Source organism: Panulirus ornatus, chromosome 11, assembly GCF_036320965.1.
Source record: "Panulirus ornatus isolate Po-2019 chromosome 11, ASM3632096v1, whole genome shotgun sequence".
NCBI lineage: Eukaryota > Metazoa > Arthropoda > Malacostraca > Decapoda > Palinuridae > Panulirus > Panulirus ornatus.
Genome location: NC_092234.1, coordinates 63510931 through 63526663, shown reverse-complemented (window position 1 = coordinate 63526663; position 15733 = coordinate 63510931). Strand labels below are relative to the sequence as shown.

Below are 15733 nucleotides of genomic sequence, written 5' to 3'. Positions count from 1 at the left end.
GTGTGTGTGTGTGTGCGTGTGTGTATAAATATATATATATATATATATATATATATATATATATATATATATATTTTTTTTTTTTTTTTTTTTTTTTTTATACTTTGTCGCTGTCTCCCGCCATTTCCCGCATTAGCGAGGTAGCGTTAAGAACAGAGGACTGGGCCTTTGAGGGAATACCCTCACCTGGCCCAATTCTCTGTTCCTTCTTTTGGAAAAAAAAAAAAAAAAAAAAAAAAACCGAGAGGGGAGGATTTCCAGCACCCCGCTCCCTCCCCTTTTAGTCGCCTTCTACGACACGCAGGGAATACGTGGGAAGTATTCTTAATCCCCTATCCCCAGGGATATATATATATATATATTATCCCTGGGGATAGGGGTGAAAGAATACTTCCCACGCATTCCTCGCGTGTCGTAGAAAGCGAGTAGAGGGGACGGGAGCGGGGGGCCAGAAATCCTCCCCTCCTTGTATTTTTTTTAACTTTCTAAAATGGGAAACAGATATATATATATATATATATATATATATATATATATATATATATATATATATATAATCCCTGGGGATGGGGGATTAAGAATACTTCCCACGCATTCCCTGCGTGTCCTAGAAGGCGACTAAAAGGGGAGGGAGCGGGGGGGCTGGAAATCCTCCCCTCTCGGTTTTTTTCTTTTTTTCTCCCCCCAAAAGAATGAACAGAGTTGGGCCAGGTGAGGGTATTCCCTCAAAGGCCCAGTCCTCTGTTCTCAACACTACCTTGCTAATGCGGGAAATGGCGAATGGTTTGAATGAATGAAAGATATATATATATATATATATATATATATATTTTTTTTTTATACTTTGTCGCTGTCTCCCGCGTTTATATATATACATATATATATATATATATATATATATATATATATATATATATATATATATATATATATATATATAATATATAATATATATATATATATATATATATATATATATATATATATATAATATATATATATGTCTCCCGCGTTTATATATACATATATAATAATATATATATATAATATATATATATATATATATATATATATATATATATATTTTATTGTCGCTGTCTCCCGCGTTTGCGAGGTAGCGCAAGGAAACAGACGAAAGAAATGGCCCCAAACCCCCCCCCCATCAATGTATAAAACATAAAGTCCACCCCCGCAAATATAATACCTACACCTTTCCCTGGTTTACCCCAGAACCTTTCACATGCCCTTTTTCAAAACCACGGGCAGACGTAACCCCGGTTTTTACCACAAAACGCTCCAAATTTACTCCTTTTTCCCTTTCCCTCCCTTTACCCTCCCGCTGTTTAAAAACCCCCATCAACAAAATCTTTTTATCCAAATTTTTCCCCCTCCAATTTTTTGGGCTCCTCTTCTCCTGTTCCCCACCCCCGCCCCTTATCCCCTTTTTTTTTAAATTTTTTCCCCACTATTCCTTTCCCTGGGCCCCAAAACCCTTCAAAAAAACCCCCTTTCATTTTATTTTAAAAAATTCGCCCTTTCCCCCATTAGCAAGGAATGTTAAGAACAGAGGAACTGCCTTTGAGGGGAAAACCTCACCCGGCCAAAATTTTTCATTCTTTTTTTTGGGGGGGGGGGGGGGGGGAAAAAAAAAACCGGGGAGGGGGGATTTCCAGCCCCCCCGCTCCCCCCCCTTTTTTTTTCGCCTTTAGACACGCAGGGGGAAAGGGGTGGGGGAAATATTCTTAACCTTAAACCCCCAACCCCCGGGGTTATTTTATATATTTTTATATTTTATATATATATAATATTATTATTTAAAATTATATAATATATATATAATATATTGTTTCCCATTTTAGAAAGTTAAAAAAAAAACAAGGAGGGGGGGATTTTTTGGCCCCCCCTCCCCTCCCCTCTAGGCTTTCTCGAAGCGAGGAATGCGTGGGAAGTATTCTTTCACCCCTATCCCCAGGGATAATATATATATATATATATATATGTGGGATGTGGAGCGTCTGGGGTAAACCATGGAAAGCTGTGTAGGTATGTATATTTGCATGTGTGGACGTATGTATATACATGTGTATGGGGGTGGGTTGGGCCATTTCTTTCGTCTGTTTCCTTGCGCTACCTCGCAAACGCGGGAGACAGAAAAAAAAAAAAAAAAAAAAAAAAAAATATATATATATATATATATATATATATATATATGTAGGTTTGCGGCAGGGGTGTGTGATGTCTCCATGGTTGTTTAATTTGTTTATGGATGGGGTTGTTAGGGAGGTAAATGCAAGAGTCTTGGAAAGAGGGGCAAGTATGAAGTCTGTTGGGGATGAGAGAGCTTGGGAAGTGAGTCAGTTGTTGTTCGCTGATGATACAGCGCTGGTGGCGGATTCATGTGAGAAACTGCAGAAGCTGGTGACTGAGTTTGGTAAAGTGTGTGGAAGAAGAAAGTTAAGAGTAAATGTGAATAAGAGCAAGGTTATTAGGTACAGTAGGGTTGAGGGTCAAGTCAATTGGGAGGTGAGTTTGTATGGTGAAAAACTGGAGGAAGTGAAGTGTTTTAGATATCTGGGAGTGGATCTGTCAGCGGATGGAACCATGGAAGCGGAAGTGGATCATAGGGTGGGGGAGGGGGCGAAAATTTTGGGAGCCTTGAAAAATGTGTGGAAGTCGAGAACATTATCCCGGAAAGCAAAAATGGGTATGTTTGAAGGAATAGTAGTTCCAACAATGTTGTATGGTTGCGAGGCGTGGGCTATGGATAGAGTTGTGCGCAGGAGGATGGATGTGCTGGAAATGAGATGTTTGAGGATAATGTGTGGTGTGAGGTGGTTTGATCGAGTAAGTAACGTAAGGGTAAGAGAGATGTGTGGAAATAAAAAGAGCGTGGTTGAGAGAGCAGAAGAGGGTGTTTTAAAATGGTTTGGGCACATGGAGAGAATGAGTGAGGAAAGATTGACCAAGAGGATATATGTGTCGGAGGTGGAGGGAACGAGGAGAAGAGGGAGACCAAATTGGAGGTGGAAAGATGGAGTGAAAAAGATTTTGTGAATCGGGGCCTGAACATGCAGGAGGGTGAAAGGAGGGCAAGGAATAGAGTGAATTGGAGCGATGTGGTATACAGGGGTTGACGTGCTGTCAGTGGATTGAATCAAGGCATGTGGAGCGTCCGGGGTAAACCATGGAAAGCTGTGTGGGTGTGTATGTTTGTGTGTGTGGACGTGTGTATGTACATGTGTATGGGGGGGGTTGGGCCATTTCTTTCGTCTGTTTCCTTGCGCTACCTCGCAAACGCGGGAGACAGCGACAAAGTATAAAAAAAAAAAAAAAAAAAAAAAAAAAAAAAAAAATATATATATATATATATATATGGGTAAATGTGGTGTGAGGTGGTTTGATCGAGTAAGTAACGTAAGGGTAAGAGAGATGTGTGGAAATAAAAAGAGCGTGGTCGAGAGAGCAGAAGAGGGTGTTTTGAAATGGTTTGGGCACATGGAGAGAATGAGTGAGGAGAGATTGACCAAGAGGATATATGTGTCGGAGGTGGAGGGAACGAGGAGAAGAGGGAGACCAAATTGGAGGTGGAAAGATGGAGTGAAAAAGATTTTGTGTGATCGGGGCCTGAACATGCAGGAGGGTGAAAGGAGGGCAAGAAATAGAGTGAATTGGAGTCATGTGGTATACAGGGGTTGACGTGCTGTCAGTGGATTGAAGCAAGGCATGTGAAGCGTCTGGGGTAAACCATGGAAGGCTGTGTAGGTATGTATATTTGCGTGTCTGGACGTGTGTATGTACATGTGTATGGGGGGGGGGGGTTGGGCCATTTCTTTCGTCTGTTTCCTTGCGCTACCTCGCAAACGCGGGAGACAGCGACAAAGTATAAAAAAAAAAAAAAAAAAAAAAAAAAATATATATATATATTCTGGGAGCCTTATGGAATGTTTGGAAGTCGAGAACATTATCTCAGAAAGCAAAAATGGCTATGTTTGAAGGAATAGTGGTTCCAACAATGTTGTATGGCTGCAAGGCGTGAGCTATGGATAGAGTTGTGCGCAGGAGGGTGGATGTGCTAGAAATGAGATGTTTGAGGACAATATGTGGTGTGAGGTGATTTGATCGAGTAAGTAATGTAAGGGTAAGAGAGATGTGTGGAAATAAAGAGTGTGTGATGTCTCCATGGTTGTTTAATTTGTTTATGGATGGGGTTGTTAGGGAGGTGAATGCAAGAGTTTTGGAAAGAGCGGCAAGTATGCAGTCAGTTGTGGATGAGAGAGCTCGGGAAGTGAGTCAGTTGTTGTTCGCTGATGATTCAGCGCTGGTGGCTGATTCATGTGAGAAACTGCAGAAGCTGGTGACTGAGTTTGGTAAAATGTGTAAAAGAAGAAAGTTGAGAGTAAATGCGAATAAGAGCAAGGTTATTAGGTACAGTAGGGTTGAGGGACAAGTCAATTGGGAGGTAAGTTTGAATGGAGAAAAACTGGAGGAAGTGAAGTGTTTTAGATATCTGGGAGTGGATTTGGCAGCGGATGGAACCATGGAAGCGGAGGTGAATCATAGGGTGGGGGTGGGGGCAAAAGTTCTGGGAGCATTGAAGAATGTGTGGAATTCGAGAACATTATCTCAGAAAGCAAATATGGGTATGTTTGAAGGAATAGTGGTTCCAACAATGTTACATGGTTGCGAGGCGTGGACTATAGATAGAGTTGTGCGGAGGAGGGTGGATATGCTGGAAATGAGATGTGGTGTGAGGTGGTTTGATCGAGTAAGAAATGTAAAGGTAAGAGAGATGTGTAGTAATAAAAAGAGTGTGGTTGAGAGAGTAGAAGAGAGTGTTTTGAAATGGTTTGGTCACATGGAGAGAATGAGTGAGGAAAGATTGACCAAGAGGATATATGTGTCAGACGTGGAGGGAACGAGGAGAATTGGGAGACCAAATTCGAGGTGGAAAGATGGAGTGAAAAAGATTTTGAGTGATCGGGGCCTGAACATGCAGGAGAGTGAAAGGCAAGCAAGGCATAAGAGTGAATTGGAACAATGTGGTATACCGGGGTCGACGTGCCATCAATGGATTGAACCAGGGCATGTGAAGCGTCTGGGATAAACCATGGAAAGTTCTGTGGGGCCTGGATGTGGTATGGGAGCTGTGGTTTCGGTGCATTATTACATGACAGCTAGAGACTGAGTGTGAACGAATGTGGCCTTTGTTGTCTTTTCCTGGTGCTACTTAGCACACATGAGGGGAGAGGGGGTTTTTCTTTCATGTGTGGCAGGGTGGCATTGGGAATGAACAGATGTTATCAATTATGTACATGTGTTTATATGTATATGTCAGTGTGTGTATATATGTATATGTCTGTGTGTGTATATATGTATACGTTGAGATGTATAGGTATGTATATTTGCGTGTGTGGACGTGTATGTATATACATGTGTATGTGGGTGGGTTGGGCCATTCTTTCGTCTGTTTCCTTGCGCTAACTCGCTAACACGGGAGACAGCAACAAAGCAAAATAAATAAATAATAATATATATATTCATATATTTATCATACTTTGTCACAGTCTCCTAAGTTAGTGAGGTAGCACAGCGAAACAGAAGAAAGAATGGCCCAACCCACCCACATACACATGTATATTCCTATGAGTTCACGGGGAAAATGAAACACGAAAAGTTCCCAAGTGCACTTTCGTGTAATAATCACATCATCAGGGGAGACACAAGAGAGAAATATAACAGTCAGTTGATATGCATCGAAGAGACGAAGCTAGGACGCCATTTGGTAAACATGTGATTGTCCATGGACAATCACATGTTTACCAAATGGCATCCTAGCTTTGTCTCTTGTCTTTGTCCATGGACAATCACATATTTACCAAATGGCGTCCTAGCTTTGTCTCTTCGATGCATATCAACTGACTGTCATATTTCTCTCGTGTCTCCCCTGATGATGTGATTATTACATGAAAGTTCACTTGGGAACTTTTCGTGTTTCATTTTCCCCGTGGACTCATAGGAATATCTTGATCACGGGCAAAATTCTGATCCTTTCCAACTCATGTATATACATACATGTCCACATGCACATATACATACCTATACATCTCAACATATACATATAAATATACACACACAGATATACATATATACACATGTATATAATTCATACTTGCTGCCTCTATTCATTCCCGTCGACACCCTGCCATACATGAAATGACAATTCCCTCCCCACGCACATGCACGAGGAAGCGCTGGGAAAAGACAACAAAAGCCACATTTGTTTACACTCAAGTCTCTAGCTGTCATGTGTAATGCACTGAAACCACAGTTCCCTTTCCACATGCAGGCCACACAAAACTTTCCATGGTTTACCCCAAGACACTTTACATGCCCTGGTTCAATCCACTGACAGCACGTCCACCCCAGTATACCACATTGTTCCAATTCACTCTAGTTCTTGCACACCTTTCACCCTCCTGCATGTTCAGGGCCAGATCGCTCAAAATCTTTTTCACTCCATCCTTCCACCTCCAATTTGGTCTCCCAATTCTCGTTCCTTCAACCTGACACATATATCCTCTTTGTCAATCTTTCTTCACTCATTCTCTCCATGTGACCAAATCATTTCAATACACCCTCTTCTGCTTTCTCAATCACACTCTTTTTATTTCCACACATTTCTCTTACCCCTCATTACTTACTCAATCAAACCACCTCACACCACATACTGTTCTCAAATGTTTCATTTCCAACACATCCACCCTCCTCCGCACAACCCTATCTATAGCCCATGCCTCGCAATAACATTGTTGGAACCACTTTTCCTTCAAACACACTGTATTTTGCTTTCCGAGATAACATTCTCGCCTTCCACACATTCTTCAACGCTCCCAGAGCCTTCACCCCCCCAACCTGTGACTCACTTCCATGGTTCTAACTGATGCCAAATCCACTCCCAGATATCTAAAACACTTTCCTTCCTCCAGTTTTTCTCCATTCAAACTTACCTCCCAATTTACTTGTCCCTCAACCCTACTGAACCTAATAACCTTGCTCTTATTCACATTTACTCTCAGCTTTCTTCTTTAACACACTTTACCAAACTCAGTCACCAGCTTCTGCAGTTTCTCACATGAATCAGCCACCAGCGCTGTATCATCATCGAACAACAACTGACTCACTTCCCAAGCTCTCATCCCCAATAGACTGCATACTTGCCCCTCTCCAAAACTCTTGCATTAACCTCCCCAACAACCCCATCCATAAACAAATTAAACAACCATGGAGACATCAGGCACCCCTGCCGCAAACTGACATTCACTGGGAACCAATTACTTTTTTCTCTTCCTACTAGTACACGCCTTACATCCTCGAAACAACTTTTCACTGCTTCTATCAACTTACCTCCCACACCATATATTCTTAATACCTTCCGCAGAGCATCTCTATCAACTCTTATCATATGCCTTCTCCAGATCCATAAATCCTGCATACAAATCCATCTGTTTTTCCAAGTATTTCTCACATACATTCTTCAAAGCAAACACCTGATCTACGCACCCTCTACCACTTCTGAAATGACATTGCTCTTCCCCAATCTGATGCTCTGTACATGCCCTCACCCTCTCAATCAATACCCTCCCATAAAATTTCCCAGGAATACTCAACAAACTTGTATGTCTGTAATTTGAACACTCACCTTTATCCCCTTTGCCTCTGTACAATGGCACTATGAATGCATTCCAGCAATCTTCAAGCACTTCACCATGAACCATACATACACTGAATATCCTCACCAACCAGTCAACAGCACAGTCACCTCCCTTTTTAATAAATTCCACTGCAATACCATCCAAACCCACCACTTTGCCGGCTTTCATCTTCCACAAAGCTTTCACTACCTCTTCTCTGTTTACCACATCATTCTCCCTAACCCTCTCACTTCGCACACCACCTCAACCAAAACACCCTGTATCTGCCACTCTACCATCAAACACATTCAACAAACCTTCAAAATACTCACTTCATCTCCTCACTTCACCACTACTTGTTATTACCTCCCCATTTGCTCTCTTCAATGATGTTTCCACCTGTTCTCTTCTCTTACGCACTTTATCTACCTCCTTCCAAAACAATTTTATTCTCCTTAAAATCAAATAATACTCTCTCACCCCAAATCTCATTTGCCCTCTTTTTCACCTGCACCTTTTTTCTTGACCTCCTGCCACTTTCTTTTATATATATCTCCCAGTCATTTGCACTATTTCCCTGCACGAATCATCCAAATGCGTCAGTCTTCTCTTTCACTAACATTCTTAATTCTTCATCCCACCACTCACTACCCTTTTAATCTCCCCACCTCCCACCTTTCTCATGCGCAAGCCACCACTGCTTCCCTAAATACATCCCATTCCTCCCCCACTCCCCTTATTATGTCATTTGCTCTCACCTTTTTCCATTCTGCATTTAAACTCTCCTGATACTTCCTCACACAAGTCTCCTTTCCAAGCTCACTTACTCTCACCACTTTCTTCACCGCAACATTCTCTCTTCTTTTCTGAAAACCTCTACAAAGCTTCACCTTCATCTCCACAAGAAAATGATCAGACACCCCTCCAGTTGCCCCTCTCAGCACATTAACATCCAAAAGTCTCTCTTTCACACACTTATCAATTAACACGTACTCCAATAACGCCCTCTGGCCATCTCTCCTACTTACATACCTATACTTATGTATATCTCTATTCTTAAACCTGGTATTCACACTCTTTTTAAACCTGGTATTCCCAATGACCAGTCCTTTTTCAGCACACAAATCTACAAGCTCTTCACCATTTCCATTTACAACACTAAACACCCCATGTGCACCAATTATTCCCTCAACTGCCACATTACTCACCTTTGCATTCAAATCACCCATCACTATAATCTGGTCTCATGCATCAAAGCTGCTAACACACTCACTCAGCTGCTCCCAAAACACTTGCCTCTCACGATCTTTCTTATGACCAGGTGCATAGGCACCAATATTCACCAATCTCTCTTCATCCACTTTCAGTTTTACCTCTATCAATCTAGAATTTACTTTCTTACACTCTCATCACATACTCCCAGAACTGCTTCAGGAGTAGTGATACTCCTTCCTTAGCTCTTGTCCTTTCACCAACCCCTGACTTTACCCCCAAGACATTCCCAAACCACTTTACCCCTTTACCCTTGAGCTTTGTTTCACTCAAGAGCCAAACAACCAGGTTCCTTCCCTCAAACATACTACCTATCTCTTCTTTTTTCTGATCTTGGTTACATCCACACACATTTAGACACCCCAATCTGAGCCGTCGAGGAGGATGAACACTCCCCACATGCCTCCTTCTGTTTCCCCTTTTAGAAAGTTAAAATACAAGGAGGGGAGTGTTTCTAGCCCCCCACTCCTGCCCCACTTAGTCGCCTTCTACGATACGCAGGAAACACGTGGGAAGTATTCTTTTTCCATATCCCCAGGGATAATACCATTGTACAAAGGCAAAGGGGATAAAGGTGAGTGTTCAAATTACAGAGGTATAAGTTTGTTGAATATTCCTGGGAAATTATATGGGAAGGTATTAGTTGAGAGGGTGAAGGCAAGTACAGAGCATCAGATTGAGGAAGAGCAGTGTGGTTTCAGAAGTGGTAGAGAATGTATGGATCAGGCATTTGCTCTGAAGAATGAATGTGAAAAATACTTAGAAAATAGATGGAGTTGTAAGCAGCATTTATGGATTTGAAGAAGGCATATGATAGGGTTGATAGATATGCTTTGTGGAAGGTATTAAGAGTATATGGTGTGGAGGGTAAGTTGCTAGAAGCAGTGAAAAGTTTTTACAAAGGATGTAAGGCATGTGTATGAGTAAGAAGAGAGGAAAGTGACTGGTTCCCAGTGAATATAGGTTTGCGGCAAGGAAGAGTGACGTCTCTATGGTTGTTTAATTTGTTTATGAATGGGGTGGTTAGGGAGGTGAATGCAAGAGTTTTGGGGAGACGGTTAAGTATGCAATCTGTTGTGGATGAGAGGGCTTGGGAAGTGAGTCAGTTGTTGTTCGATGATGATACAGCTCTGATGGCTGATTTGGGTGAGAAACTGCAGAGGTTGGTGACTGAGTTTGGTAAAGTGTCTGAAAGAAGAAAGCTGAGAGTAAATGTGAATAAGGGCAAGGTTATCAGGTTCAGTAGGGTTGAGGAACAAGTTAATTGGGAGGTAAGTTTGAATGTTTTAGATATCTGGAAGTGGATTTAGCAGCGCATGGAAGCATGGAAGTGGAAGCGAGTCACAGGGTGGGGGAGGGGGTGAAGGTTCTGGAAGCAATGAAGAATGTATGGAAGGTGAGAACGTTATCTAGGAGAGCAATGGTTGTGAGGAATGGGCTATAGATAGGGGTGTGCAGAGGAGGGTGGGTGTGTTGGAAATGAGATGTTTGAGGACAATATGTGGTGTGCGGTAGTTTGATCGGGTAAGTAATGAAAGGGTAAGAGAGATGTGTGGTAATAAAAAGAGTGTGGTTGAGAGAGCAGATGAGGGTGTGTTGAAATGGTTTGGTCACATGGAGACAATGAGTGAGGAAAGTTTGACAAAGAGGATATATGTGTCAGAGGTAGAGGGAACAAGAAGTGGGAGACCAAATTCGAGGTGGAAGGATGAAGTGAAAAAGATTTTGAGCAATCAGGACCTGAACACAGGAGGGTGAAAGGCGTGCAAGGAATAGAGTAAATTGGAATGATGTCGTATATCGGGGTGGATGTGCTGTTAATGGATTGAACCAGGACATGTGAAGTGTCTGGGGTAAACTATGGAAAGTTTTATGGGGCCTGGATGTGGAAATGGAGTTGTGGTTTCGGTGCATTACACATGACAGCTAGAGACCAAATGTGAACAAATGTGGCCCCCCCCCCCCCCTTTTTTTTTTTTTTTTACTTTTCCTAGCGCTACCACGCGCACGCATGTGTGCGGGGGTGGGGGTGCTATTTCTTCTGGGGCAGGGTGGTGAAGGGAATGGATGAAAGCAGCAAGTATGAATATGTACATGTGTATATATGTATGTCTGTGTATGTATATATGTATACGTTGAAATATATAGTTCATGTATAAACATGTATATGTGGGCGGTTTGGGCCATTCTTTCATCTGTTTCCGTGCGCTACCTCACTAATGTGGGACACGGCGATTAAATATAATAAATAAAAGTGTATAAAATAATAAAAATAATAATGAAATAATGTAATAGTAATAGTAATAACATGAGATATTTTTGACGAGTTTTACTGACTTTTCCTCACAGCAAAGTGGCATTAGAAAGAGATACTGGCCTCATCTGCATACATACAATCTATATACACCCAAAAATGTTATCAAGACCTTTCCATCAAGTGGTAACACCAACACCAACAAGTCACCTTGAATAAGGTTATATACCAGAACTGGGGATGGGTGACAGCACTGTTCAGGACTTTGCCCAAAAGGAGACCACATTGCCCCACTCCCACAAGAAATCTAGCCTTAATGCTGCAACAGTCTCATAAAAGGGATCACTGATTACATAGTATATACAGAGGAGCCACGATCATTCATAAAATTCAAATTCGCTGGTATTTCTATTATACCATTTTTGAAATCTCTCAATCAAATTTTCACAATCTGCAACTGAGTTGTGGCCACAGCATATGAATCTCTGGACCAGACCACTTGATGGGCAAGTTCCTATTCCTGCCTAAAGACGACTTTCACAACACCCTCAGCCTATGGTTTACATTTGATATTTTCCATTACCAAATTCAAGGAAATTTTGTTGTGAAAAATCTGTCTGTTAGTGAAAAATATCATTCTGTATTGATACGAGCTGTAAGGACCTGGATATCATTGTCAAAATGTTTGATAAATTCTCTGCTGAAATGTATGATCATACACCAAATGGGAAGAACTAAAATACCATTAATTCTGTCAACAGATTCATTACATGCCAGTCCTATCATGTAAGATGAATTTTCATTTGTCGTTTCCTTTATTGTGATAATCTAATGTATTTGTTGATGTATCATATATCACAGCAGTTTTGGAACAGAATATTCATATTTTTTGGCCTCCAGAACCAATTTACTTCCATCTAAATCAATTAAACTAAAACTTTCATTCACATAATTTACAGAGGTTTCTGTTTTCTAAAACCATAAAAATCATGGCAACTCCTCTGTATTGACAGAGTCAGTAAGTGTTGAAAAAAAAATGCATGTACATAAAAATGCAAAGAATCAGACACAAACATTCATTATTACCCTTTAACTTTCTTTCTCTCTTTTTATCTAGAGCAATTCTTACATACACATATGTGTAGATTAAAAAATCTCCAGTAAAATGAATTACACCAATATTCTCATCAACATCTTGAAAGTAAGAACATGACCACTAAAGGTGCTGAAAACTGTTTACTACTGAAACACATTACCGAAATTAATCATTGAAATATCTTGGAAATCCAAAACTCAATATTTCAACATCTTTAGTAGTGGCACCTCCAAAAAAAAAAATAATTTAACACTCACCAACTGTTGTTGTTGTCGTTGTTGTTGAGGTTGTGATGCAGCAGCCACAGCTGCTGCCACAGCCCCAGAAAGCCCCTCCGCAAAGTTTGCGGAATTATTATCACTTTCCCATGGGGCCATTCCACTCTGAAAAACAAATATATGGCAATTAAGAAACTATAAGATACATGTAATAAAAGTGCAAAAACTCATTCATTAAAACATCATCTTAGATTCTTCAAGTCAGAAAGCTTTGTAAATTGCACTGCACCCGTAATTTCAGAAAAAGATATGAGCACAAGACACATCAGATACACCAACTCAGTTTTCTGAGTGATATCTATTGTTTATTTAATGTTATCTGTGCATGATTTTTCCATGGAATTCAGTTTTTTCTATGATGTGTCATTTTTATGATACATTTATAACAGGTGAGATATACATACTATACAGTGCTTTGCTTTGCATTAAGCAGTATTATGATTGCAAAGCATAATATCAATGAACTATATTATAACAAGTGCAAGCCAGTTTGTCTCAAGACTAGGAAGAAAAAAAAATCTCCATCCCATAGAATAATCATGTTTTTCTGTGCTCATTTATCTGATATGAAGAATTATAATATTACAGCAGCCTCAAGACAACTGCTGGGATACAATCCTGGAAAACCACACTGCTTGCAATAATGTGGTTAGCAAGGGACTAAGCCTATGGAAAATACGAGATTAAGAGTGACCCTTGAGACATACTCCAAGTCCTAAAATGTTCACTTAAAAGTTTAGCATGTTATACTTCAGAAATAACATGTTTATAACAGTAAAAAGAAATAATATACAAAACTGACTGTGACACATTCAAGGGCTGCCCCTGGTTACACATAAAGGTTTGAATCCTGGCTGTCGCAGTTGGTTCACAGACAACTTAGCACTTCATCCCTCCTTATTAAGGGTTGGTTGATAAAATAGGCACCTAGCTCTGGCTAGGGTGTGTGTGTGTGTGTGTGTGTGTGTGTGTGTGTGTGTGTGTGTGTGTGTGTGTGTGTGCGTGCGCGTGTGTGTGTGTGTGTGTGTGTGTGTGTGTGTGTGTGTGTGTGTGCGCGCGCGCGTGTGTGTGTGCGCGCTGTGTGTGTGTGCGCGCTTGTGCGCGCGTGTGTGTGTGTGCGCATGTGTGTGTGTGTGTGTGTGGCTGCGAGGCGTGGGCTACAGACAAGAGTTGTGCGGAGGAGGGTGGATGTGTTAGAAATGAGATGTTTGAGGAAAATATGTGGTATGAGGTGATTTGATCGAGTAAGTAACGTAAGGGTAAGAGAGATGTGTGGTAATAAAAAGAGTGTGGTTGAGAGAGCAGAAGAGGGTGTTCTGAAATGGTTTGGTCATATGGAGAGAATGAGAGGAAAGATTGACAGAGGATATATGTCAGAGGTGGAGGGAACGAGGAGTAGTGGGAGACCAAATTGGATGTGGAAAGATGCAGTGAAAAAGATTTTAAGCGATCAGGGCCTGAACATGCAGGTAGGTGGAAGGCGTGCAAGGAACAGAGTGAATTGGAACAATGTGGTATATAGGGGTTGACGTGCTGTCAACAGATTGAACCAGGGCATGTGAAGTGTCTGGGGGCAAACCATGGAAAGTCTTGTGGGGCCTGGATATGGAAAAGGAGGTGTGGTTTCGGTGCATTATACATGACAGCTAGAGACTGAGTGTGAACGAATGTGACCTTTGTTGTCTTTTCCTAGTGCTACCTTGCACGCATGCGGGGGAAGGGGGTTGTCATTTCATGTGTGGCAGGGTGGCGACAGGAATGAATAAAGGCAGCTAGTATGAATTATGTACGTGTATATATGTATATGTCTGTGTATGTATACATATATAAGACATATACATATATACACATGTACATAATTCATGCTGTCTGCCTTTATTCATTCCAATCACCACCCTGCCACACATGAAATAACAGCCCCCTCCCCCTTCATGTGCACAAGGGGATAAGGGAGAAAGAATACTTCCCAAACATTCCTCACATGCCATAGAAGGCAAGTAAAGGTGACGGGAGTGGGGGGCTAGAAACCCTCCCCTCCTTGTACTTCAACTTTCTAAAAAGGGGAAACAGAAGGAGTCATGCGGGAGTGCTTATCCTCCTCGAGGGCTCAGATTAGGGTGTCTAAATGTGTGTGGATGTAACCAAGATGAGAAAAAGGGAGAGATAGGTAGTATATTTGAGGAAAGGAACCTGGATGCTTTGGCTCTGAGTGAAATGAAGCTCAAGGGTAAAGGGGAAGAGTGGTTTGGGAATGTTTTGGGAGTAAAGTCAGTGGTTGGTGAGAGGACGAGCAAGGGAAGGAGTAGCACTACTCCTGAAACAGGAGTGTTGGGAGTATGGGATAGAGTGTATGAAAGTAAACTTTAGATTGATATGGGTAAAACTGAAAGTGGATGTAGAGAGAAGGGTGATTATTGGTGCATAAGCACCTGGGCATGAGAAGAAAGATCATGAGAGGAACGTGTTTTGGGAGCAGCTGAGTGAGTGTGTTAGTAGTTTTGATGCACGAGACCAGGTTATAGTGATGGGTGATTTGAATGCAAAGATGAGAAATGTGGCAGTTGAGGGTATAATTGGTGTACATAGGGTTTTCAGTGTTGTAAATGGAAAAGGTGAAGAGCTTGTAGATTTGTGTGCTGAAAAAGGACCGGTCATTGGATCAGGTGTTTGCTTTGAAGAATGTATGTGAGAAATACTTAGAAAAGCAAGTGGATTTGTATGTAGCATTTATGGATCTGGAGATGGCATATGATAGAGTTGATAGAGATGCTCTGTGGAAGGTGTTAAGAATATATGGTGTGGGAGGCAAGTTGTTAGAAGCAGTGAAAAGTTTTTATCGAGGATGTAAGGCATGTGTATGTGTAGGAAGAGAGGAAAGTGATTGGTTCTCAGTGAATGTAGGTTTGCGGCAGGGGTGTGTGATGTCTCCAAGGTTGTTTAATTTGTTTATGGATGGGGTTGTTAGGGAGGTGAATGCAAGAGTTTTGGAAAGAGGGGCAAGTATGAAGTCTGTTGGGGATGAGAGAGCTTGGGAAGTGAGTCAGTTGTTGTTCGCTGATGATACAGCACTGGTGGCTGATTCATGTGAGAAACTGCAGAAGCTGGTGACTGAGTTTGGTAAAGTGTGTGAAAGAAGAAAGTT

The 15733-nt window shown here is 41.4% G+C and overlaps 1 protein-coding gene across 21 annotated transcripts in view; it reads right to left on the bottom strand.

Annotated features, from left to right (window-relative positions):
• Nucleotides 1–15733, bottom strand: part of LOC139751609 (uncharacterized) — a 430524-nt gene that overhangs the window by 349880 nt on the left and 64911 nt on the right. For all 21 annotated transcript variants that reach the window (XR_011713395.1, XM_071667219.1, XM_071667214.1 and 18 more), the window contains exon 4: nt 12571–12696. Coding sequence is in view for 20 of the 21 variants with exons in the window: in XM_071667219.1 (XP_071523320.1) it covers nt 12571–12696 (126 nt within the window). In the remaining variant the exon portion in view is untranslated. The remainder of the gene's footprint in view (nt 1–12570; nt 12697–15733) is intronic.